We start from the raw sequence: 27,037 nt of genomic DNA, 5'->3' as shown, positions 1-27,037 counted from the left end.
GTCATTTACAATAACTTCTACAGGAGTTATGCAGATGAACAACCATGCAGGTGGAGGTGAGCACAGTTGCTGTGTTATTTCAGTTGTTCAATAAGCCAACATTTTTTAATTGGCAAGTTTCACATAAGAAGAGAAATCCCTGATCAGCCACAACAACCTTCTATCCAAGTCTTTCCCACCTCAGGGCCTGCGCACATGCAATTCATTCTGCCTGGGACCCTATTTCCTCGGCTCATTTTAAAATAAGTCCTTCACCATCTGTTAGGATTGTGCTCATATTTCACCTCCTGGTGGGGAGGTGTTCACCTCTCCACTGGTCTCAGTAGGATGATTCTTTAACACTATCCTTGTTGTATATCTTTTTCTTTCTTGTTTCTGACCACACTTTGTGGCTTCCAGGCTCTTCGCTCCCCAATCGGGGATGGACCCTGCAGCTCCGCATGGAGTCCTAACCGCTGGACTGCTGGGCAGGTCCCTGTAATACTGCCCTTGTTTGTTCCCTCCCCGGCACCAATCCCAGCAGGGAATCATTTTATCTCCTAAGTACAAGATACTATTTCCTGCATAGAGTGTAAGCCTGTTGAGGGCAGGACCTTGTTTAGCTTTTTTACTACTGTATATTGAATTTTATATACATATATATATAATTATATATAAATATATTGAGTGAATAGAATAAGTAAATGGAAATTGAGATGGAGGCACCAAAAATCCATTTTATAAGAGATTACACGAAGTGCTCATCTGAACAAACGGTCAACAGAGAAACTGTAGGCATCTCAAAGGAACTGACTGCAGGCCATTAAGAAAGATCGCCAGCCCTGGGAAAGGAGCTTCCCTCTTCATGATTTTGGGACTCTGAGCCAGGCTGCTAAGGAGGAACAGCCAAGCCCAAGCTTCTCAGCCACCCCAGACATGGGAGTGAAGTCATCTTAGAAGTCCCAGCCCAGCCGGGCTCCCAGATGAATGCAGAAGTCACCTTAGCTGACACCGCGTGGAGCAGAGACCCGCGGACCTGCTGGGCCTGCCCAAGTCACACAAGCGTGCGCTGTTGTTTTAAGCCAGGGCACTGGCTACAGAGCCAGAGTCAACTGAAAACATGTATTATCTTCTTCTGACTCTAAGCCTGATAATGTTATGGGTAATTCTTAGCATTTAATGTTTACTCTGGTCTGGGTATTATCTGCATGCTTTACATGCATCAGTTGTACTTACTCCTTACCACAGCCTTATAAGGTAACTAATTATTACTCCTAATTGGAAGATGGGGAAAATGAGACTCCAAAAAGTTAAGGAACTTGCCCAAGGGAAAGTCAGCCAGTTCCCAAAACTTAAAATGTTAAGTGTTTCACACTCCAAATTCTCTGGTTGTAAATACTAGTTACAGCAGGGCTCCATTATTTAAACTCACAGAAAAGACAAATCCATATTTAAAATATGAATTCAAGTTGTTCTTCTAAACTGTACTTACCTATTGCTTCCTGCTGTTCTGAACCATGCTGGCTAAGATGCACTGGGCACTTACAGTGTCAGGGACCTGACATTCATTGCTTCATTTTGCCGCCGCTTCCCTCTCACTAGGTGTTTAACAACTGTTTTACAAACAAGGAACCTGAGACCCAGAGACCTTAACTAGCCTTCCTGGAGTCATAGTACTATTAACTGGAGCAGACACTTAGGTCTCGATATGCTTCTATATAAATACATACATATGTAAAAGTATATGCATTTCAGCATTATATATTGAATATATATACACATTTATATATTTTTTCAACAGATATATCTATTAAAAAGATCTAGTTTTATTTATTAAAAGCTTTTTATTTGATGCTGAACAGACTATGTTTCATGCATTAATTATTGATCATTTTATTTCAACGAGTGAAAACTTTTAGGTGTCACTTATTTTTGTTATCATAATATGCTTCAGACTAAGTTCTGGAACTGCTTTTATCTGGAGCACTTTTAAGATGTAGGAGAAGAATTTGGGAAAATAGCAACAAATAACTATGATCTCATTGTTACACAACTATTTCTGAGAACAATTTTTCAAACAGCCTAGCTAAGAATGTCGGCCTCTCCCAGGAGGGATGAGGAGGGTCCTTGACGAGGACGAGGGACCGGGCTCTGCCGTGGACTCCGATGTTGGGTCACTGCTGCCGGAGCCTGGGCCCGTCTCTGAGAGCCCCGGGCCTGCGGCCGCTCATTTACAAAGCCGAGACGGCACCATCACGCTTGCACTCTTCCCCAAATCTGTGCGCAGGGCATGCTATCTAAGACGGCTTCTTCTTCAGTTTGACAGGTCAGGCTTTGGCAACACTTTTTCTATAAAAGTTGTACAAAGTGTTCTCTGTAAAAATCTCAGAGCCTGACTCAGGGCAAGCACTCAACGTATGTTAGCTGCCATCACCACCAACATCACCATCACCATCGCCACCATTATCATCACCATCGTCGTCAACACTTGTGTAAATGAATGCTCTGTTCTATTTTTCTTCTTTGGTCTCCAAAAAGTTAGGGAGAGAGGTAATGCAGAAAAGACAGAAGGAAAAGTAAGTGAAGGAGGGAAGATGGAAGAGGAAGCGAAGCAGAAAAATATGGACTGAGTTGAAAACAAAGCTTTTACAATCAATTATACATTACGTAGTAAGCAGATTTTAGTTGGAACATTTTAAAGCTCATTCCAAAATATTTTGGGAATTTCCTAACAATCCAATTGCAGCATTATCTTTAAATAAAAGTTTAAATGAATAGAAGTAAAGCAAAATATGGTAGGGATATTCACCCTTAAAATCATACATTCCAAAACTAGGTAAAGTAGTATTTGACTCATATAAGACAGTTGTCCAGCAACCTTTAGTCTCAGTTGCATAAATAAAAACTAAGAATTAAGAACACATACACCAAAAAAAAAAAAAAAAAACCTATCAGTCAAAATGGAAATGTTACAAAAGCCACACATTATTTATTCACTTCACTCAGAAAAGATGTTCTCAGATTTTCATGCATGGTCTAGCTACTCGTATTTTAAATTCAGTTTTATCAAACATAGTTTTCTAATTTCACAGCACAATACAAATTAGAAATAGCAAGTACCAGAGGCAATCCCCAAGGTTGAAAAACACTGCAAAAAAAGCACATGTATTTCTCAATGAACACAACTGCAATTTTTCAATGGAAAAATGTACGCTGACTAGACCTTTCATGGCCATTTCACAATGTAAACAAGTATTGAGTCATCATGTCATACACCTGTGACTAATATAATGTTACATGTCAATTACACTCAACAAAAATATATAGTTATATTTATATAATTCATATATGCATACGTATGACAGTTCATTTCTGGTTCATGAAAAATTATTTCCAAATAAGAATGCTTTGCAGTGAACAAATATTAATGAATATGGTTATGTTATTTTGGTTGTTCAATGAGTCACCATTTTAAAATTTCACATAAAAAGAAATCCCTGGTCACATAGCCAAGGGGAACAAGATCTGGCAGCCCCTGCAGATTTCTGTGCGGCAACAACCTCCAGGAGCTAACACTGGCTGCCTCCTGATGAACACGCACAAACTCCCCAGCAACGCTGTGCCCACCGGGCCCAGCACCCCGTCATCGTCACCCATGGTCTGCCAGCACTGGTCATCAGTCTTTCAGTAGAGAATTTCCTGCCATGTGTGTGGCCCCCAAACAGGAACATGAAACATGACCTAAGGGAGCCTCGTGTTTCAGGAAAAACAGGGGAGACTATTTCTTTGCAGATGCAGCAATTTCTGCACTCATGTACATTATCCACGTAAGCTTCCTATGCAGCTGAATTTGCAACCCTTGGGAAAGCAGTTTACTTATGACTGATAACAAAGACATTGATAGCTCACTGCTTTTCATTTCTTTCTTTTTACTACTTCAGGTTCTCATCTTCAAAAGCAAAGCACATGGTCTAGATGACTAGCTTCATCAGAATTATTTGCCCTCAGGATTTATGAAGATTTAATAAAAGATATTGAACAGTATTTCTGTACTGTTAGCAAATGAGCAGTTTTTGTCCATTCATTACCCCATATGCTGTAGGAGGGCACATTCAGCAAAATACTGCTTAGATTTCATTGTAGGAAAAAGCTTGTCTCTGTATATGAAAATACAGGCTTTACTTGGTCAAGAAATAGAAATGATGTAATCCAACATATTTCCCTTGTTTTCTTAGCTTCTTGGACCAAGATAAGGGAAAAACATAAAAATAACTGCTATCTAGCCTGCTAAAATATATTTCCAAGGAAAGAATTTCTCAAGAGTATTAGTCACTGAGTGCAAAATACTGTATCTTCATGGGTTTCAATAAATTCTATTACTTGAAAGTTTCTTCCTACACAAAACTTGAATGACTCAGTTTTCAATGTAAGCTCATTGAACTAGGGTCTTTCAAATACTGCATTTCTAGTTTACTATTTCTGTGAAGATACACACTTCCTCATCCACACTTCCTGGAGCAGACTGTACTTCCTACAAATGGCTGTATCAACATCTGCCTCCCCGTCCACTTGCCACAGGTGGGCTCTGTGCTCCGGCCCACCTTGAACCATGCAGGGACGTGGATTCTCCTTCTAGTGGAGGTGAGGTGATATTTCTATGACTTCCGTTGCTAACTCACAAAGGTGGCACAGCGTGCAACCAGCACTCTCTCTGTGTCTCTGGATACATGTCTGGGGACTCCTGAGCCAGCATTTAAAAAGTCCGGCTCCCCTAAAGCTGCCTTGCTGAAAGGATCATGTAAACAATCAGCTTGGAAATGTAGAGCCGTTCCAGCTCCCAGATGGTCCAGTCTCCCCAGACCGGCACAGACAGAAATATGGAAGCTGCTCTGACGTCACCAGTTCCAGCCACTGTTTGGCTACAATCTCAAGTCAAATCCACTTCCTGACCCACCAAAACGGTGAGAGAAAATGAATAATGAGCAATTGTTTCAAGCCACTGTGTTTGGGGATGATCAGTTACATAGCTCTAAGAAACTAAGACCCAACCACCAGAAATACACACTGTGTCATGTTCCACAGCTTACCTCATTGATTTCAGTCCCATCAGCGTTGTTATACACAATTCGATAACCATTGATCCTTCTTGATGTTGCATCCCAGGCTAATCGAGCACTGTTGGAGCCCACGTTGGAGATTCTCAGGTTTCTGGGGGGGCTTAAGGGTACTTCGCAGTAAATGAAATAAAAAAGAAATGAAATTTTAAATAACAAATACGTAAAAAGGACCCCCAAAATACAGCATCTTTGACTCCTAAACTACTGACCTATGAAAATTTTCACTCAGATAATAACTTATAACCGAGAACACCAACAAATTAACAAAGAAAAAGTTTTCCTCATGAAGAATGAAGAGTAGCCACAGATTACACATGCTTAGAAACAAATGAAGGGTAGGTGACTTTTCTGTGCCTTTCTTCTCCAGTCAAAGCTATTATTTCCTGCTGATATAAATGAACAACCCAATGAATCAAAAACCAGGAAATCTGAAATTAAATTTTAGCTATTGTACTCAACAACCATCTGGTCCTGGCGAAGTCACTCTGTTCCTCTGATCCACAATTTTCCATGTTGCAAGGGTTTCTTATCTGTCCTCTCCACTTGGGTGTCCATTAAGCATTTCCAACTCAGCATGTCCAAATCTGAATCACTGATTCCTGTCACCTCTCCCAATCTTCTCTCTCAACCTGTCCCTCTGAGGAAACGAAAACTCTATTTTTCCCATTGCTCAGGTCAAAAACCCTGGAGTCACCCGAGATTCAGGTTTCTAAATGTATCTCCCCTTCGCAGTGAAGTCTTCCATGATCACCTTACACAAAATAATCCTTCCACCTCAATTCTCCCTACCTCTCTCCCCTGATTCATTCTTTACTGCACATTTATCTCTCTCTTCCAATATACTGTCATCTCAAAGGATTACAGAATTGGATTTAACTCTGTTCCCATTTTTATCTCCAATAGAGTAAGTTTTCAGTAAGTATCTCTTGAATCAAGGAGTAGGAATCTTGCCCTGGATAAAACCCACTAGCTTTGTGAGCCTAGATAAAAGTAAAGACTCCTGTGGCTTTAACAGTATAAAGAGGTGTTGCTATTTCTGCACATCCTCATTACCAATTCCATGGCTTTCTGTACTTCTTCGAGGACCCCTCTCTGAATTAACAGGTTAAAATTTGTCAATAATCTTTGAGAGTTTTGTGAGCTTTTACAGGTTTACAATAAGCACAGTTGTTGAGATTCACTGCTTGCTTTCTAAGCGTGTGAGATGTAACACATCATCACATTAAATCCTAACATTAGACAGCAAGGATAACGTTATAATTAGCCCCATTACATGGATCATGAATCTGAGGTTACTTGGCCAAGGTCACAGTTAGTTGAAGCAGGAGAGCAGTTGGAATCTATAACACAGGCAATCAATCAATAGATTTGAGAGCCTAACCTAGGCAAGAAAGTGTGACAATAGTCAGCTGTCCCGAAAAGCACAATGCTTCCTCACTCTAAAGGCCAGCTCTGTCATTAATTCAAGGCAGACTGATTATACGGTAATAAAGAGCCTAGAGGCCTAGTGACTCTCACTACTTAAGCAGCCAGAAAGGAGTGTAGGAGAGATGAAAGCAATGTGCTGTGCACACTTAGCTCTAAATTTTTCCAGGTTCAGTTAAACTCAGCAGTACAGTGGAACAAGGCCTAGCTTCCTCAGTGCACAAACAGGCCAGTCTCAGGTAGCCCGGACAGTATTTTTTTAGGCCTTTTTTTTTTTTAATCAACTACTAATGGGAAAGAGTCATAGACACTTTTTAAGAGCACAAGGCATCTGCGTCTTGAAAATCTGCTTCAGGCACTTCGCCCTTTCAGTAGCAGCCCCCGCCCTTCGCAGAGACGGGTCCACGGCAGTCTTCCCGCGCACGGCGGGCCAGAAGCGGCTGTTCAGGGTGACCCTCGTCAGCGAGAACCGAGATCCTGCACCTGCAGTCAGTGGGGTTTGCGCTCCTACAAGACTAACGTCCTTGCTGATCTGCTAGGAGGCGGAGCTCAGGTGGGAATGCAAGTGATGGGCAGTGGCTGAAAATACAGATGAGGTTCACGCACTCACCTACCACTCGCCTCCTGCTGTATGGCCTGGGTGTTGGGGGCCCTTGTCTTACCAAAGACCCACATTAGTACTTAAATGAAAGCTTCATTAACTAAAAGAAACCTAAGGAGGAATTTTGCTTTTACAAAAAAAAAAAAAAAAAAACGCAAAAGGCAGAAACAGCATTCAGTCTTTGCTTTGTAGCAAGTCATTATGGGGCCAGTGTGCACCCCAGGACCCAGGTAGCAGGAGCGGCCCCCCAAAGCTCCTTCCAGGGACTACGCCCAGCATCTCAGCATCGGGCCACCGGAGCTTTGAACTGTGTCTCTGAGCACTTGTGCTTTATCTTGATTTGCTCTGTGCATCCATTAGCAAGATGTATCCTAAAACTAACTGTTTCTTTGCTTTCTGTTATTCCAGCTTACAAAAGGTTTCATAGGAGCACTCTACTTTTACATAGTGAGGGAAACTGTAGAAAGAAATAGGTATTCTGAGTGAAAAAGAGAGATGGGTGGTTGGGAAAAGTTTACCTTCCAAATCAACAGAGTTCTCAAACTGACTTAAGTCAAGTGATATATTAGAGCATCCCTGATAGCTCAGCTGATAAAGAATCCGCCTGCAGTGCAAGAGATCCCGGTTTGATTCCTGGGTTGGGAAGATCCGCTAGAGAAGGGATAGGCTTTCCACTCCTGCATTCTTGGGCATCCCTTGTGGCTCAGCTAGTAAAGAACCGCCCGCAATGCAGGAGACCTGGGTACGATCCCTGGGTTGGGAAGATCCCCTGGAGAAGGGAAAGGCTGCCCACTCCAGTATTCTGGCCTGGAGAATTCCATGGACCGTATAGTCCATGGGGTCGCAAAGAGTCGGACACAACTGAGCGATTTTCACAAGTGATACATTAGATGCTTTCTGCCTTGACTTAACTTTCCTCTTTCTGTCTTGTGCTTGCCCAGTTTTGTTATTTGTTGTTTTAATTACATTGGTCTTTCTCTGAAGAGCAAGACAACACAGCCTTGGCTAATAAAAACTGGATGGAGGAGAAAACTCCCTTATCACTACATGTCTTTGCATGCTTCTCAAGTAGAATCTTCAAGACCGAAGCACTTGTACACGCCATGCTATTCGCTTCCTCCCAGGTTCAGAGTGATGTGAGACACCCCATCTCCCTGCACTGTCTTCTTCAAAACACCACAAAGAGACCCCTATTTTTAACAGTAGGTGACAAAGCATTGTGAGCTTCTCAGGGCAGCATTTTCTCTATCATATTTTCAAATAGATAAATATTTACAATTCCTAAAAAACATTATTATTACATTACCCAAATTAGGCTTGCCAATACAATTTTTTGGGCTTCCCTGGCTCAGATGGTAAAGAATCCATATATAATGCAGAGACCCAGGTTTGATCCCTGGGCTGGGAAGATCCCCTGGAGAAGGGAATGGCAACCCATTCCAGTATTGTTGCCTGGAGAATCCCATGGACAGAGGAGCCTGGCGGGCTACAGTCCACGGGGTCACAAAGAGTCAGACACGACTGAGCGACTAATACTTTCATACGTTCATATCCAATTTTTACTCAGTTAAAAAAGCTAATTATAATGATAATGGTCTGAGATATGACGGACATCAAACATTTTTAGAAACAAGTATTAATTTTAATATGGGGGAAAGAACTATTGAGTAACTATGTGCTAATTACTTTCATCTGTATTATTGTGTTTAATCTTCTGTCAACCACATGCCATAAGATTACTGTTCCTCCTCTAACAGGTTCAGAAACGCTCCATCACTTGCCCGCTGTCACCCACCCACAATGTGACTTTGGCTGGGATTCGCATGTTGAAGGCTCTGATCCCAAAGCCCACATGTCCCCCCACACTCTGCTCCAGCTCTGGGCTCTGACAGGGAGCCGCGGCGTCACTGAGAGCCCACCCCACCCCGCCCCCATCTCTGCAGCCGCCTGCACCCCGCCTCCGCCAGGCCAGGAGCCCAGTCGACTCTCAGAGGAGCTCAGACCCTCCTGGGGACCGTGCACGCAAAGACTCCAGAACCCAATGCCTGCTGGCCTGACGCAGAGCTGGGGCGGCATCCAGCCCCGGGGAGCAGCTGCAAGGACAGGTGAGCCCGGCGGGGTGGCCGCACGGAGACCTCATCGGTCAAGGGCCTGCGGGCTCGGACGCTCAGAACCCTGCCCGTGAGTGACGGGAAGCTGTGCAACTATCCCACTGCCATCACAGTGTAGTAATAACGGAAATAAAGCACAGAGTAAGTGAAATACACTTCAGCCGTCCTGAAACCATCCCCTTTCCCTGACCCACGGAAAAACTGTCTTCCATGAAACTGATCCCTGGTGCCAAAAAGTTGGGGACCACTAATCTGGAGGAGGCTAAAGTTTAATTCCAGAATCCGTGTGACTCTTAATAATGGCAAAACGGGAAGAAATGCCCCTTCCTTCCCCTAAATAAACTATACACTGTCTCACATGACAATTAGCTCTTAAGAGGCTTCAGCCCAGACCAGTGTCTCTAACTCAGAACCCCATGCTTATCTGGGCTTTCACTACAGCCTTTCGTCCGGGTGGCGGAGCCGCTCACATGTTGTTTCTTGTCCTGTAACAGGGTCACTGGCTTCCTCTCCGAACATAGCATACACTGTGACTGTGTATTCCGTGTTGGGCAACAACCCGCCCAGCTCAATGTCCGTGTGGGTCTCTCCAATCTTCATCTGTAAAGAACACACATTATCAGGTCGCTTGCCAACATGCATTTTTCACACTGATCAGAGTACAACTGAATACAGGTGAGACTTTATGGACTAAGACTTCATCTCCTCACAACCCCTTCATCAAACAGGTTTCAAGTCATCCTTTTTTTTCATTGTCTCGTGTTATTTTGTATTAGAAACAGATGCTGTGAAGCCAAATAAAACTGAATGTACTGTGCGTGCTCTTTTAGGATAACTCTTTACATCTGGACAAGTGGCAGCTGCAGCCAGAATAACAGTGTCAAATATTTGGTCCCCAGACGAGCGTGGGTGGAGATGAATCAGAAACGTCCTCTAGGAAGACGGTAAGGTCCAGGCCGCTCTGCTGGGAGCTGGACGCCCCGTGGGCATCCTTCACCGCTGCCCTAATTCTCGCCAGTCCTCTGACTGGAGGCCCAATTTTTGCTTCAAGTCCTATTAAACTGGACCAGTACTGAGGTCCCATTCAACAGAGGGGCCTGTCTATCTGGACTGCAAGCCCCTCCCAGGATTCCAAAGAGATCAACCCACTGGATCCCCAAATCGGCAATTCGCTTTTTGATTTCGGGGATATTTCTAACCCTGGGGGTCAGTCAAATAAGCCGACATTCTCAGTTGTGTGACAACTGTGTAACAGGGATGGTTTTATTTCCGCTTTGGAAAGAAGAAAAATAATTCCATAGACTGACTGTCCCCTCTCACACAATTGCCAGTGGTATGGTCAAATTAAAAACTTTAATTTAAAAATATCTCAGTGTATACAATATAAAGGTAGAGAAAATAACATAATCAACCCTGATGCATCCATCACTCAAATTTAATAGATATCAACATTTTGTCATATTGACTTCAGATCTTATTTATACTCTATAAGAACTAGATAGTCACATAAAACAACTTTCTCATTCTTTCTGTTCACCACTCTGCCCTAATGTTGAAGTGCATCTCACTGATATGTTTTTCTTTACTTCTACACAGGTGTGTAACATAAAAAAAAAACAACAAAACAGATGGTTGTACATGTTTAATGATGTGCATAAATGGACCATTCAGCACAACATTTTTGGAATTTTTTTCTCTGGCAATATTAGGTTTCAAGATTTATCCATGTTGAAACACAGGGACAGAGTTGACATTATTTGATTCCCTTATGAGATTCTTTTATAAAAATATGCAGTTATTTTCCCTTCTGTCAATGAACATGGCAGTTGCTTGCAATATTCTGTTCTGACCAAGTGCCTGCATTGAGAAGTCCTTGAAGAACGTTTCTTTACAGTATATACCTTAAAAAGTGTGTATATCTTTAGCTTGATGAAATATTTAAGATTACTCTCCAAGGCAGCTGTACCAGTTGACACACCAGTGTATGCGAGTGATTCTGGGTCCCCACACGCTCATGGACAGGTAGCATTATCAGACTTTAAATTAAACCTGGTGAGGGCCTCTCTGGTGCTTCAGAGGTGAAGCGTCCCCCTGCCAACACAGGAGACACGGGTTCGAGCCCTGATCCAGGAGGACCCCACGTGCCGCAGAGCGACTAAGCCCGCGCACCGCAACGACTGAACCTGTGCTCCGGAGCCCGCAGGCCGCAAACGACTGAACCTGTGCTGGAGAGCCCGCGTGCCACGGCTGAACCTGCGCTCCGGGGCCCACGCGCCGCAAACGACTGAACCTGCTCCGGAGCCCGCACGCCGCAAACGACTGAACCTGTGCTCCGGAGCCCGCGTGCCACGACTGAACCTGTGCTGGAGAGCCCGCGCGCCGCAAACGACTGAACCTGTGCTCCGGAGCCCGCGCGCCACAACTGAACCTGTGCTCCGGAACCCGCGCGCCGCAAACGGCTGAACCTGTGCTGGAGAACCCGCGCGCCACGACTGAACCTGTGCTGGAGAGCCCGCGCGCCACGACTGAACCTGTGCTCCGGGGCCCACGTGCCGCAAACGACTGAACCTGTGCTGGAGAGCCCGCGCGCCGCAAACGACTGAACTGTGCTCCGGAGCCCGCGCGCCGCAAACGACTGAACCTGTCCTGGAGAGCCCGCGCGCCGCAAACGACTGAACCTGTGCTGGAGAGCCCGCACACCTAAACGACTGAACCTGTGCTCCGGGGCCCGCGCGCCACGACTGAACTGTGCTCGGGAGCCCGCACACCGCAAACGACTGAACTGTGCTCTGGGGCCGGCGCGCCACGACTGAACTGTGCTCGGGAGCGCGCACACCGCAAACGGCCGCAGGCTGAACGCCGAGAGCCCTGCTCCACGACAGGAACCTCCACAAGAGGAGCGCGCAGCGCCACTGGAGAGCGGCCCCCGCAGCCGTGAAGATCCACCACAACCGCAAAGAAAAGGCTGGGCTAAATCCGCACGGACAGAGAAGCCTGGCGGGCTAGCCATCGGGTCGCAAAGTCGGACACGACCTAGCACAGCACAGGCTTCCCTGTGGCTCAGACGGTAAAGAATTCGCCTGCAGGGCGGGAGACCTGGGTTCGACTCCTGGGTCAGGAAGAGCCCCTGGAGAAGGGAAAGGCTGCCCACTCCAGTATTCCTGCCTGGAGAAGCCCATGGACAGAGGAGCCTGGCGGGCTCCAGTCCACGGGTCGCAGAGTCAGACACGACTGAGCGACCAAGTACAGCACATAACAACAACAACGTACTGAATGTGACCTGGTAGTCCTCTTATTTTCTTCTTTCCTGGTAAAGTGGACTGTCATTTTAGCACGATTTTTAAGTTTCCCTTCCACCAGAAAATTCAGATCAACACTAAATCCAAGTGGCCAAAACCTGTCTAAGCCTCGGAAATGAAAGAATACACGTCACCCAGATTCTATTCTTGACGCTAGAATCACCATATTCCTGGCCCTAAAGAATTCTGTTACCAGAGGCAGGTTTTAGAGAACATTAAAGTGCCGAGTTCTGCACCCCGTCTCATATACGCTCCACCTGCCTAGTCAACACCCGAGCAGTCACGGCCGTCTCCTCTCTCTTCCGTGCATAGCTACACTGCAGTGGTTGTTCCCTGTAAGTTAAAAATGAGGACTAAAAGCTATGATTCAAAGAGTCAGCATTAAAAATGGGAGAAATGCAAAAAAATCTACATCCATCAGATACACTTCTCTGCTGTTTAGTTGCTAAGTCGTGTCCGACTCTGTCATAGCCCCCGTGGACTGTAGCCCACCAGGCTCCTCCGTCCACGGGATTCTCCAGGCAAGAACACTGGAGGGGGTTGCCATGTCCTTCTCTAAGGGATCGTCCTGACCCAGGGATCAAACACTCATCTCCTGCACTGGCAGGCGGATTCTTTATCACTGAGTCACCTGAGAAACCCATATTTCTCTATATCTCTCAAATTAGTAAAACAAATTTTTTAAAGTCAGTGTACATAATAAGGCTATCACAATCATTTGTGAACTGCATAGAGCAATACAAATTATATATAAAATTTCTTTAGACTAATGTGGTAATACCTAGTATAAGCCTTAATAATTTGCATAATCTTTGCAAAAAGAAACTTCACTTTTAGGAATTTATCCTAAGGGAATAATCAGATAACCATACAAATTTATATGCTAAAAGTAGTCCCAAAAGTATATTTATATAGCAAATTTTTTTTTTTTTCCTTTTGGCCTGGATGTGGGACCTCCCAACCAGAGTTTGAACCTGGACCCTGGAAGTAAAAGCACAAGTCTTAACCACTGGACCTCCAGGGAATTCTTTTATATAGCAAATTATCCAAATGCCCTAATTAACATGAGATTAATTAAACATGTACTGGTACAAACCAACAATGGGATAGTATAAAGTTGTTTAAATTACTTTGTAAAATATGATTTAATGGTATCAAAGATATTCACAACAAGCAAAAGAAAAATTATAAGGAAAACTACAAAACCATTCCCATCGGTTGTGTTAAAAATGCGTTGAAAAAGACTGTTAACTAAATATTAACAATGGTTACCTCTAGGTGGTGGGCTTACAAGTGATTATTTTCTTTGGCTAATGTGACTTTTCTAAATTTTATACATTACATTTTTATATAAAAAAAAAACCAAAGCAAAAAAATCCCAATGCTAAGGAAGCCAAAGATTCTAGGATTCTAGCAGGCAGCAGGCAGTTACCTCTTTTTCATCCCCGGCCAGGCCCTCCGTGAGGGGAGCGTAGAGGATCAGGTACCCGGACGCTCCGGGCACGGGGTTCCATCGCACCCTCAGACTGTCCTCAGTCACATCGTACAGTTCAAGGTCGGAAGCTACAGGTAAAGAAACTGCAAGGGGAGACGTGTTAATGGTCAGCCATTTATCAACGTGCTTTCTCACCTCAGGCCGTCTACAGCTCAGGCTCTACAAGTGAACATCGTCTTCAATCACATGATATCCCTTACATACAGGCTCTGCGGTTCGCCGAGCTGCAGGACAAACTGCTGGCTGCCGGTGGGGCAGGCCGGGGAAGGGCAGTCGGGGAGTGTGGGGCCCACATGCACACTCAGCTGTGTTTAAAATGGGTGACCAGTGCCGACCTCCTGGCAGCACAGGGAAGGCTGCTCAGCTTACAGGAGCCTGGACCGGGGGGAATCAAAGCCAGAATGGAGGGGGTGCATGCATGGCCAAGTCCCTCTGCTGTCCTCCTGAAACTATTACAACACTATCCTTGAGTCTGTTCACACAGCCACATAAGCCCTTTGGGGAAAGGTAAATGCAACGAATGTTTAAAAGCAGAAGTGACATTTTTTAGTTTCTTATGTCTTATTATAGCGATGGTCACATTCCTCTGGGGCCAGTCAAGAGCAGGGAGACTCTTCTGACCACCGTTCTACGCCCCTTACCAAGCACGGCGTCTGACCCACGGCAGCCACTAAAACTAGCTGCTGGGTCACCTCCTAAGTGACAGAATAGGCGGCTGGCTGAACAGATACATGAGTGGACAAACACCCATCAACACAATCAGAGAGAGTGAGGAGAGTGACTGTCGGTAACAACAGGGTTTGAGACAAATAGAATAATCAAGAAATAAGACAGGCCATACTGGAGAAGTAGGGAGAAAGGGATTAAGGATAAACTGCAAGTGCCCAGCTTAAAAGAAGACAGCAAAAACTTTGAAACATTGTTTTCAAAATCAACTGCAGGTCCTGCTAGATCCCCCCGTACACTGTCAGATCCGGACTCTGCCCACAGGTGCCCCTGACGTGCCTGTAGCACTCCATGGCACAAGCTGGTTTGCAAGTTCTTGGTCTGCATTCTCTCCCTGGCTACACTAGAACTTCCTCAAGGGCAGAAATTGCTGCAAAAACATTTCTGCAAAGGAAGAGTATTACAATGCTATGTGGCAGCCTGGACGGCAGGGAAGTTTGAGGGCGTGATGGATATATGTGTGGGCTGAGAAGATCCCCTGGAGAAGGAAATGACAACCCACTCCAGGATTCTTGCCTGGGAAATCCCAAGGAGAGAGGAGCCTGGCGGGCTACAGTTCATGGGGTTGCAAAGAGTTGGGCATGACTTAGCGACTCAACCCACCACCAACCAGGATACATGTATATGTGTGGCCGAGTCCCTTTACTGTCCACCTGAATCTATCACAACATCGTTAATTGGCTACACTCCAATATAAAATAAAAAGTTAAAAAAAGCAGGACTGTTAACACTTGTCTTACTGTTTTCAGGAATAAATCCAATAATGTGTTGGACGTGGAATGTGGCTGTCACAATGCCTGGTACCTTGTTATTGGAGTTGTTTACATTGCTATGTTCTATCAGAGACAGACCAATTCTGCATACTGACTGGCATGTACTCGGAATTCAATTAATGTCTGAAATAACTAAATGAGTGTGTGATCAAGTTTCTTAAGATAAGCTTTCCCCAGGATTCTCTGAATGTGTGTGCATGTGCGTATGTGTGAGCATGGTCTTTCCCAGGCAAGGAATGACTGACTAGTATTCATAAATTTTAATTACAGTGATATTCCTAATGAAAACATATGTAACATATTTCCCCAGTCTTCTACTGAGCAGGAGAGCTACAGCTTCTTCTCTACTTGTGATAAACTCAAGCCCAGTGCTTAGTTTATAATAGGCATTCACTAAATATTTGTTCATTACATGAGTAAATGCATTCTGCACTCTTCATCACTAAGGTTTCTCTCTCCTAAACATACCCGAGTTTTATAATATCCCTCCCGACGTATGGCACCTGCGAACACAGCATGGCCCAGTACTCTGTAAGCACAGGCAGGACGCCTGAACAACGCTCTGCAGAATCAGAACAGGGTACAGAATTCAATACGCACGTGTGGTTTCGGTTCCCCGCAGGCCTTCGCTAGCTGTGTGAGCATATATTGCAAAGACTGCTATCTGGTATTCAGTTAGAGACATCAGGTTTCTTAGCACCGTGGAAGATACGCGTCCGTCCACCACCACCTGTTTAAAGCACAGTTCAAGGAATGAGAAACTGGAATTTCTCACATGCAAACTGAAAGTCAAAAACCAAAAATACCTCCAGCAAGAACTTGTCATTAAACGTGTTCTTATCTGCACCACCTCCTTCTCCACCGTGGCAGTCACTTCTCCCTGAATTCTCACATGATGGGACCCACCTCCCATGGAGTATGTCCGAGAGTCCCTTACTAGGTCACACATAATGAAACCGTGTCATTCCTAAGCTAATCGCTATGCTAATCACATCCACCTAGTAACGGTCGACATGTGGTATTTTTCCATGGAGTCTTAGGCAGCATTTAAAAGGTTTGTTAGTCATGAAAAAGACAGAGTTATTGGAAGCACTGTGATTTGGGTTTTTTTTTTTTTAGTCTGGATGATACAATCTCTAGAATCTAATACATAAATCCTGCCATAATGCAGAAGAAAACTGAAACACTCTGAGGCCAGTCAGAGGTTAGAACAACAAAAGGTTAGAACGTCAAAAAAAAGAGGGAGATTTCATCACATCTTATCATATTTCCTGTGAATTTCTGTATCACAGATTAGGAAATGGGAACCATTCAGTCATCTGGCAATAGAAGTTCTCTACTGTGATGGCCAACTCATGAGAAGGATCCGTCACAGATGCTTCATGATGCCTTCTCATTTGCACTGATCTCCACAAACATCCAGGAAATCGAAACCTTGAAGGACGACATGACCACATTATGTGGAACACATAGACTTCCTTAAGGCAGAAAGTTCAAACCACTCCCAAAGTAGAAAGAAAACATCAATAGCAAAGGGGGCTCTAGCCAGATAATTAACGACTGATTCCCTTAGCCTTAGAACTCATTCATTTCTTAAATTACAAAAAAATAAAATAAAAATTAAGTCAGTGTAAGTTGTGTTAGAAATGGATTCATGACCAGTTCTGCAGGTTCTTTGATGGAAATAAGAGAAGACGTAAATACCATAAGCTCGAGACAGAAGAACAACCTGGACACATGGAAATGTATTCAGTCTGACAACTGTAAATGCTTGTGACAGAACAATCTCCTCATACATCCATTTCTGTCTTATCTTCACTACTGTACAAAACCTGAGAGCTGGAGAATAAGTGGTTTGAAAACACCGTCTCCTTATTACCTCCTCTGGTTTTCCGCCCCTGGTAGGGTAATACACGACTCTGTATTTTTCCACTTTTCCGGGGGCGTGAGTCCAGTTAACCATAAAGCTCCTGGCAGTGACTTCAGAAGTCATCAGTTCTGTAGGTGGCCCAATGGTGGCAAGGGCTGAGGCTAAATCAAAAAACACAGAAAATGAACGTTTTTCCCAAAGTTAAATTTTATGAACCAAGGAAATGCCACTAGTCAGAAATGATTATGCTGCTTCCAAGATTTTCATCTCTAGTAAATTAATTCAGTACTGGTGGCTCAGCTGGTAAAGAGTCTGCCTGCAATGCGGTAGACCCGGGCTCGATCCCTGGGTCAGGAAGATCCCCTGGAGAAGGAAACGGCAACCCACTCCAATATTTTCACCTGAGAAATCCCATGGGCGGCAGAGCCTGGCAGGCTATAGTCCATAGGGTCGCAAAGACTTGGACACAACTGAGCAACTTCACTTTAGGCTTCAGGCTTTAATTCACTACAGGCATACCTCAGAGGTACTGTGGGTTCAGTTCCAGGCCACTTCAAGAAAGCAAGTCACACAGTTTTTTTATGTCCCAATACATAAAAACGCTAGGTTTACCCTTCATATGCGTGCACGCAGAGTCGCTTCAGTCTGGTCCAACTCTTTGCAACCTGATGAACCGTAGCCCATCAGGTTCCTCTGTCCACGGGATTATCCAGGTAAGAATACCAGCGTGGTTGCCATGCCCTCCTCCAGGGGATCTTCTCAACCCAGGGACTGAACCTGCGACTCTTACCTGTCCTGCACTGGCAGGCTGGTTCTTTACCACTAGCGCCACCTGGGAAGCTAGCGTTATGTCTAAAAAACAATACACAAAACTGAATTTAAAAATAATGCTTTTGGGAAATAGGTACCAACAGACTTGCTCCACAGAAGGTTGCCACAAACTTTCAATTTTTTGAAATTTTTTGAATGTGTTTTTTAATACATACCTGCAAAGTGCAACAAGGAGAGGCACAATAAAACAGGTGTGCCTGGACTACGCCTCTTCACTGAAACATTTAGGCGCCTATTAGGGATCAACCACTACGCTAGGCTCTAACGATACTGACTTCAACAAGACATAGTCCTTGACTCTAAGGAACTTTCTTAAAGACACTGCTGTAGAATAGTAAAAAAAAACAAAAACAACAAAAAAACCCCAACATCGAGTTTGTGTGTACCTAAAGATACGCTTCTGATACCTTCAGAAGTATTCCCTCATTTAGTTCTCAGTATATGCTATTATTGTTCCCATTTTTCAGGTGAGAAAACCAAGTCAGAATGATGTTACATAACTTGCCCAAGTCTCACAATTGTTAAGTATCAGAGCTGAGATTTATATGTAAGCTTCTTGACACAAGAGGTTGTGTTTTTGAGCAGTAGAGGATATATTCTCTCTACTGGAGACTTCAACTCAACAAATGGCCAACATTTAAAAGTAAAAAGAAGAGAAAAAAAAAAGCAGCTAACATACACTGAATGCCCACCATGACCTCAACATTACGTAAGCACTTTGTGTGTTATACACATGTTATAACAGTGGGTCTGAAAAAGATTTGGGACCTGTAAAGTTCAAAGTCCTTGAAATTTAGGATTTCTTATTTGCTAGGGGCACTTATTTAAAGGGACTTTAGTAGTCATAATAATGGGGAAAAACATAGTTATTGAACAATAAGTACGATTGAGTACTTTATTAAGCATGCCTTACAAGCAACCACATGTAGTTTTTTGTGGGAAAATGGGGGCTCTAAAATAGTCTCATGCTTCCTTGGTTACTCAGTGGTAAAGAACCCTTCTGCCAATGGAGGAGATGCAGGTTCAATCCCTGGGTCAGGAAGATCCGCTGGAGAAGGAAATAGCAACTCACTCCAATACTCTTGCCTGGGGAACCCCATGGACAGAGGAGCCTGGTGGGCTACAGTTCATGGGGTCGCAAAAGAGTTGGACACGACTGAGTGACTAAACAGCAATGACAAAAATGGTGTCATTAAGTGGCTCAGAGAAATCTGTCCAGGAAGCCACTACTTGGCTGCTCAGCTGAGTCTGAAGAGTCCCGGTCCAGGGCTAGAGGGACGATGAAAGAGGGACAGACGTGCAGCCCGACTGAGTCGTCCCCGCCCCGGACATGGCACAGGCAGGAGCCTGGCTCTCAGAGAAGGGCCTGGGTGTCCCCTGCTCAGACTGCACCCCTGGGAGTCAGACGCAACCTGCAGCCCAAGGATATCACAGGGAACAGGGGTCAAAACCTGTGATGGCTGAGCTCCCAGAAGACAGAGCACACAGCTCCTTCCTACAGTCCCCGCTACGTGCAGCTCACGTTTCTGGAAACTCTAAGCCAAGCCTAAGTTCCTGAGAAGTAAATGGCAGATGGGCAGGGGACCGTGGGACCCACAGAACGGTACAGGGGTGAGTTTCCCGAGGCTCCTTTCACCTCATGTATCTCAAACACAGGCCTAAGGAATCCAGCCACCTAGAAACACAAACAAATACAGACAAAAACAATCCAACGCAGCCTGCTCTCTGTAGGCAAAGGACCAGGAAAGGAGCAGCCCGCCAAGACAAAAAGCTTTTAGGCAACAACGGCTCTAGTCTAGAAAAACACCATAGGAAAAAAATCACTGTGGTCCCATCGCACCAGTGCCAACCCAGGTCAAGTGGGAGCCAAGACCCCACCCTTCCTGACTGTACAGGGGCCCGCGTTTACTCTGATCCCATCACACAGCCGGGTGATGGGGGAAGATCAAGGAGGGAGGAGACAACTGTCCTTTACAGATGGTGACAAACCGTCCACCTCACCCCGCGTGTGCTATCCACGGAGACCACGAGAAGAGCCGGACCTTCAACCCCGCACGCTAACATCCAGGCACCCCCCCTTCCCCTCCAGGCTGGTGCCAGAAAAGACCTAACAAGGTCATCAGATACGAGCATACAAAAGCATAAATAGATCTGCACACACTAGCAATAAAAATGTGAACAACACCAAAATTAAAAATACAACTAAAATTTCTCAAAATAAAATTAAATACTAAAAGTGAGCAGAACAGAATCTGTATAGAACTTATATCCTGAAAACTGCAAAATGCTGATGGAACTCAAAGGATATCTAAACAAGTGGAAGATTTGACATGTTTGTGGACTAAAAGAATCAACAGATTAAAGATGTCACTTCTTCCCAAGTTGGTATTTGATAATTGAGAATTGATTCAATGCAATTTCCATCAAAGTCCCAACAAGATATCTTGTAGAACAAAAATGATTCTAATATTTGTATTAGATTATTACAGAATTATATATAGTATATTATATAAGTATTACTTTAATATTTATATGTAATATAAGGAAGCGTAATAGCAAAAACAATTTTGTAACAGGATAATCAAATGAGAGAACTCAGTCTATTCAATCTCAAGACTTATTATATAGCTACAGTGAATCATGACTGCCTGGTACTGGAACAGGGTTAGACACATAAATAAATGAAACCATAAAGAACCCAGACTTAAACACACACAAATCTGCCAGACTTCTGCCTGACAAAGCCACAGTGTAATTCAACGGCAGAAACGCAGCCTTCTTAGCAAGAAGTGCTAGAACCTTAAACTAAACTTCAAATCCTTTACAAAGAATTAACTTTAAATGTCAAATATAAAACTTTCTGAAAAAATAAAAAAAGGAAACTCTTTGGGATTTAAAGTCAGGTAAAGAGTTTGTGACATATTACAGGAGACAGGGATCAAGACCAACCCCATGGAAAAGAAATGCAAAAAAGCAAAATGGCTGTCTGAGGAGGCCTTACACATAGCTGTGAAACGAAGAGAAGTGATAAGCAAAGGAGAAAAGGAAAGAATAGCCAGGAGAGATAAGAAAGCCTTCCTTAGCGATCAATGCAAAGAAATAGAGGAAAACAACAGAATGGGAAAGACTAGAGATCTCTTCAAGAAAATTAGAGATACCAAGGGAACATTCCATGCAAAGATGGGTTCGATAAAGGACAGAAATGGTATGGACCTAACAGAAGCAGAAGATATTAAGAAGAGGTGGCAAGAATACACAGAAGAACTGTACAAAAAAGATCTTCACGACCCAGATAATAATGATGGTGTGATCACTCACCTGGAGCCAGACATCCTGGAGTGTGAAGTTAAGTGGGCCTTTGAAAGCATCACTACAAAACAAAGCTAGTGGAGATGATGGAATTCCAGTTGAGCTATTTCAAATCCTGAAAGATGATGCTGTGAAGATGCTGCACTCAATATGCCAGCAAATTTGGAAAACTCAGCAGTGGCCACAGGACTGGAAAAGGTCAGTTTTCATTGCCCAAAGAAAGGGAATCCCAAAGAATGCTCAAACTACCGCACAATTGCACTCATCTCACACACTAGCCAAGTAATGCTCAAAATTCTCCAAGCCAGGCTTCAGCAATACGTGAAGCATGAACTCCCAGATTTTCAAGCTGGTTTTAGAAAAGGCAGAGGAACAGAGATCAAATTGCCAACATCCGCTGGATCATCGAAAAAGCAAGAGAGTTCCAGAAAAACATCTATTTCTGCTTTATTGACTATGCCGAAGCCTTTAACTATGTGGATCACAATAAACTGTGGAAAGTTCTGAAAGAGATGGGAATACCAGACCACCTGACCTGCCTCTTGAGAAACCTGTATGCAGGTCAAGAAGCAACAATTAGAACTGGACATGGAACAACACACTGGTTCCAAATAGGAAAAGGAGTATGTCAAGGCTGTATATTGTCACCCTGCTTGTTTAACTTATATGCAGAGTACATCACGAGAAACACTGGGCTGGAAGAAGCACAAGCTGGAAATCAGATTGCCGGGAGAAATATCAATAACCTCAGATATGCAGATGACACCACCCTTATGGCAGAAAGTGAAGAGGAACTAAAAAGCCTTTGATGAAAGTGAAAGAGGAGAGTGAAAAAGTTGGCTTAAAGCTCAACATTCAGAAAACTAAGATCATGGCATCTGGTCCCATCACTTCATGGGAAATAAATGGGGAAACAGTGGAAACAGTGTCAGACTTTATTTTTTTGGGCTCCAAAATCACTGTAGATGGTGATTGCAGCCATGAAATTAAAAGACACTCCTTGGAAGGAAAGTTATGAACAACCTAGACAGCATATTAAAAAGCAGAGACATTACTTTGCCAACAAAGGTCCATCTGGTCAAGGCTATGGTTTTTCCAGTGGTCATGTATGGATATAAGAGTTGGACTATAAAGAAAGCTGAGTGCTGAAGAATTGATGCTTCTGAACTGTGGTGTTGGAGAAGACTCTTGAGAGTCCCTTGGACTGCAAGGAGATTAACCAGTCCATCCTAAAGGAGATCAGTCCTGGATGTTCATTGGAAGGACTGATGCTGAAGCTGCAACTCCAATACTTTGGCCACCTCATGCGAAGAGCTGACTCATTGGAAAAGATACTGATGCTGGGAGGGATTGGGGGCAGGAGGAGAAGGGGACAACAGAGGATGAGATGGCTGGATGGCATCACTGACTCGATGGACATGAGTTTGAGTAAACTCCGGGAGTTTGTGATGGACAGGGAGGCCTGGCATGTTGTGATTCATGGGGTCACAAAGAGTCAGACACGACTGAGAGACTGAACTGAACTGAACTGAAAGAGTTCTTAGGCTTGACACCAAAAGCACTAATCCTAAAATGAATAATTGATAAACTGAACCTCATCAAAATTAAAAACTTTTGTTCTGCAAATGACCTTGTTAAAAAGATAAAAAAGGCAAGCTACAAATTGGCAGAAAGTATTAACAAACCACCTTAGAATGGACTATCACCTTCCCTGGTGGGTCAGACAGTAAAGAATCTGCCTGCTAGGCAGGAGACCTGGGTTTGATCCATGAGTCAGGAACATCCCCTGGAGAAGGGAATGGCTGCCCCCTCCAGTATTCTTGCCTGGAGAATCCCAGGGACAGGGAGCCTGGTGGGCTACAGGCCATGGGATCGCAAAGAGTTGGACACGACCGAGTGTCTAACACACTTATTACTAACAAACCACATATCTACACATCTCTAACAACAGATTATTATCTAGAATATAAAGAATTCTCAAATCTCCAAAGTTAAAAACTAGCACAAAAAAACACACCCCAAAAGTGAGTCCAATTAGAAAGTGGGCAAAAGATATGACCAGACATTGCAGGATATACAGAGGCAAAACAGCATGTGAAATATGCGTTAACACATGCATACAGAATGCAGAAAAATACTGATGAACCTGTTTGCAGGGAAGACATGGAGACACAGACGTAGAGAACGGACTTGTGGACACAGTGGGCAAGGGAGAGGGTGGGACCGCTGGAGATAGTAGTGGCCCAAGCACCCCCGGGGAGACAGGGCAGGTGAGGAGCTGCTGACCGTGAGCCCCAGCACACACCTGGGGGGAGACAGGGGCAGGTGAGGAGCTGCTGACCGTGAGCCCCAGCACACACCTGGGGGGAGACAGGGGCAGGGGAGGAGCTGCTGACCGTGAGCCCCAGCACACACCTGGGGGGAGACAGGGGCAGGGAGGAGCTGCTGACCGTGAGCCCAGCACACACCCGGGGGGAGACAGGGGCAGGGGAGGAGCTGCTGACGTGAGCCCCAGCACACACCTGGGGGGAGACAGGGGCAGGGGAGGAGCTGCTGACCGTGAGCCCCAGCACACACCTGGGGGGAGACAGGGGCAGGAGGGCTGCTGACCGTGAGCCCAGCACACACCCGGGGGGAGACAGGGGCAGGGGAGGAGCTGCTGACGGTGAGCCCCAGCACACACCTGGGGGAGACAGGGGCAGGGGAGGAGCTGCTGACCGTGAGCCCCAGCACACACCCGGGGGGAGAACAGGGGCAGGGGAGGAGCTGCTGACCGTGAGCCCCAGCACACACCCGGGGGGAGACAGGGGCAGGGGAGGAGCTGCTGACCGTGAGCCCCAGCACACACCTGGGGGGAGACAGGGGCAGGGGAGGAGCTGCTGACCGTGAGCCCCAGCACACACCCGGGGAGGAGACAGGGGCAGGGGAGGAGCTGCTGACGGTGAGCCAGCACACACCTGGGGGGAGACAGGGGCAGGGGAGGAGCTGCTGACCGTGAGCCCCAGCACACACCCCGGGGGGAGACAGGGGCAGGGGAGGAGCTGCTGACCGTGAGCCCCAGCACACACCTGGGGGGAGACGGGGCAGGGGAGGAGCTGCTGACGTGAGCCCAGCACACACCCGGGGGGAGACAGGGGCAGGGGAGGAGCTGCTGACCGTGAGCCCAGCACACACCCGGGGGGAGACAGGGGCAGGGGAGGAGCTGCTGACCGTGAGCCCAGCACACACCCGGGGGGAGACAGGGGCAGGGGAGGAGCTGCTGACCGTGAGCCCAGCACACACCTGGGGGGAGACAGGGGCAGGGGAGGAGCTGCTGCATCAGGAGCCCCATCTGGGCCCTGTGATGACCTGGAGGGCGGGGAGGCCGGAGGTCAGGGCGGAGACGTGAGCACAGTCGTGGCTGACTTGCGCTGCTGTATGGCAGAAACCAACACAAAGTGCTACAGAAATTTTTAAAATATTTGAATCTTAAAAAATAGGGGAAAAAAAGCATGGGAAAGATGTTCAACTTCATTAGCCATCAGGAAAATGAATGTTAAAACCACAAAGAGGTTGCACTCCACACCTATCAGAGTGGCCAAAATAAAAAACAGTAGCAGCAGACGTTAGTGACAGGCATAGAGACCGGACCGCTTAGGCGGTGCTCGTGGGAATGCCGAGCACTACAGCCTCAGTGAGGACAGTCTGGCAGTCTCTTAGGCTAAGCTACACTAAACATGTAATGTGATGAAGCAGTTGCACTCCTGGGCCTCATCCCAGAAAAATGAAAACTTATGTTCATACAAGAACCTACACATGAATGTTCATAGCAGCTTTTTTTTTTTTTTTTTTGGTAACAGCCAAAAATGGAATGAACTCAGATGTCTTTCACTGTGTGAATGGTTGAGCAAACTGCGGTACATCCGTAACATGAAACGTGATGCAGCGATAAAAACAAGAGCTCCCGACACTGCCACAGCCTGGATGAGCCTCCAGGAAATCCCCTGAGTGAAAAACACCAGTTCCCAAAGTTTACATACTACGTAATTCCATTTATTGAACATTTCCAAAATGACAAGCATATAGAGATGGAGAACAGATTCGTGCTGGCCAGAGGTTAGGAAGAGGTTGGGGCAGGGAGGGAATATAGCTGGAGGAGGACAATAAAAGTGACACTGCGACAGGAACATTCTGGGTCTTGACTCGACCAATGTGAATTTCCTGCCTGTGACATCAAACTGCGGCTTTGTAATGTGTCACCATTGAGAGAAACAGTAAGATATCACAATCTCTGTCTACATTATTTCTTACAACTTCATGGAAAGAAAGAAAGAAAGTGAAGTTGCTCAGTCATGTCCGACTCTCTGCAACACCATGGACTGTAGCCTACCAGGCTACCATGGAATTTTTCAGGTAAGAGTACTGGAGTGGGTTGCCATTTCCTTCTTCAGGGGATATTCCTGACCCAGGGATCAAACCCGGGTCTTCTGCATTGTAGGCAGACGCTTTACCATCTGAGCCACCAGGGAAGTCCCTACAACTTCATGTGGATGTTCAATTATGTCAAACTCCAACATTTAATTAAAAACAACGAAACATGATGGTCATGCCAGGAGAAATATCAATAACCTCAGATATGCAGATGACACCACCTTTATGGCAGAAAGTGAAGAACTAAAGAGCCTCTTGATGAAAGTGAAAAAGGAGAGTGAAAAAGTTGGCTTAAAGCTCAACATTCAGAAAACTAAGATCATGGCATCCGGTCCCATCACTTCATAGCAGATAGATGGGGAAACAGTGGAAACAGTGGCTGACTTTATTTTTCTGGGCTCCAAAATCACTGCAGATGGTGATTGCAGCCATGAAATTAAAAGATACTTACTCCTTGGAAGGAAAGTTATGACCAACCTAGACAGCATATTGAAAAGCAGAGACATTACTTTGCCAACAAAGGTCCATCTAGTCAAAGCTCTGGTTTTTCCAGTGGTCATGTATGGATGTAAGAGTTGGACTATAAAGAAAGCTGAGTGCCGAAGAACTGATGCTTTTGAACTGTGGTGTTGGAGAAGACTCTTGATAGGCTCTTGGACTGCAAGGAGATCCAACCAGTCCATCCTAAAGGAGATCAGTCCTGGGTGTTCATTGGAAGGACTGATGCTGAAGCTGAAACTTCAATGCTTTGGCCACCTTATGCGAAGAGCTGACTTAGCGGAAAAGACCCTGACTGGGAAAGATTGAGGGCAGGAGGAGAAGGGGATGACGAAGGATGAGGTGGTTGGATGGCATCACCGACCTGATGGACATGGGTTTGGGTAAACTCCGGGAGTTGGTGATGGACAGGGAGGCCTGGCGTGCTGCAGTCCATGGGGTTGCAGAGTCGGACACGACTGAGCGACTGAACTGAACATGCAGCAGCGCGGGAACAACTATCCAGGGATTTAAAGTACCCCGCCCCCGCAAATCCCCTTGTCTACTCTGATGGTCCCGAGCGTGGAAGCACACAGCGTTGCTCGGAAAGTCAG

The 27,037-nt window shown here is 45.3% G+C and overlaps 1 protein-coding gene across 7 annotated transcripts in view; it reads right to left on the bottom strand.

Moving 5' to 3' along the window:
* The window catches only part of COL14A1 (collagen type XIV alpha 1 chain), a 225,477-nt gene that overhangs the window by 138,732 nt on the left and 59,708 nt on the right, over positions 1 to 27,037 (bottom strand). For all 7 annotated transcript variants that reach the window (XM_043484139.1, XM_043484143.1, XM_043484145.1 and 4 more), the window contains exons 10-14: positions 17,406 to 17,557; positions 16,127 to 16,256; positions 13,965 to 14,110; positions 9,704 to 9,833; positions 5,067 to 5,206 (exon numbers count right to left, since the gene is read on the bottom strand). In XM_043484139.1, the coding sequence (XP_043340074.1) occupies positions 5,067 to 5,206; positions 9,704 to 9,833; positions 13,965 to 14,110; positions 16,127 to 16,256; positions 17,406 to 17,557 (698 nt within the window). The remainder of the gene's footprint in view (positions 1 to 5,066; positions 5,207 to 9,703; positions 9,834 to 13,964; positions 14,111 to 16,126; positions 16,257 to 17,405; positions 17,558 to 27,037) is intronic.

This window comes from Cervus canadensis, chromosome 12, assembly GCF_019320065.1.
Source record: "Cervus canadensis isolate Bull #8, Minnesota chromosome 12, ASM1932006v1, whole genome shotgun sequence".
Lineage (NCBI taxonomy): Eukaryota > Metazoa > Chordata > Mammalia > Artiodactyla > Cervidae > Cervus > Cervus canadensis.
The sequence above is the reverse complement of the archived record's forward strand: the minus strand, read 5'-3'. Positions and strand labels throughout refer to the sequence as shown.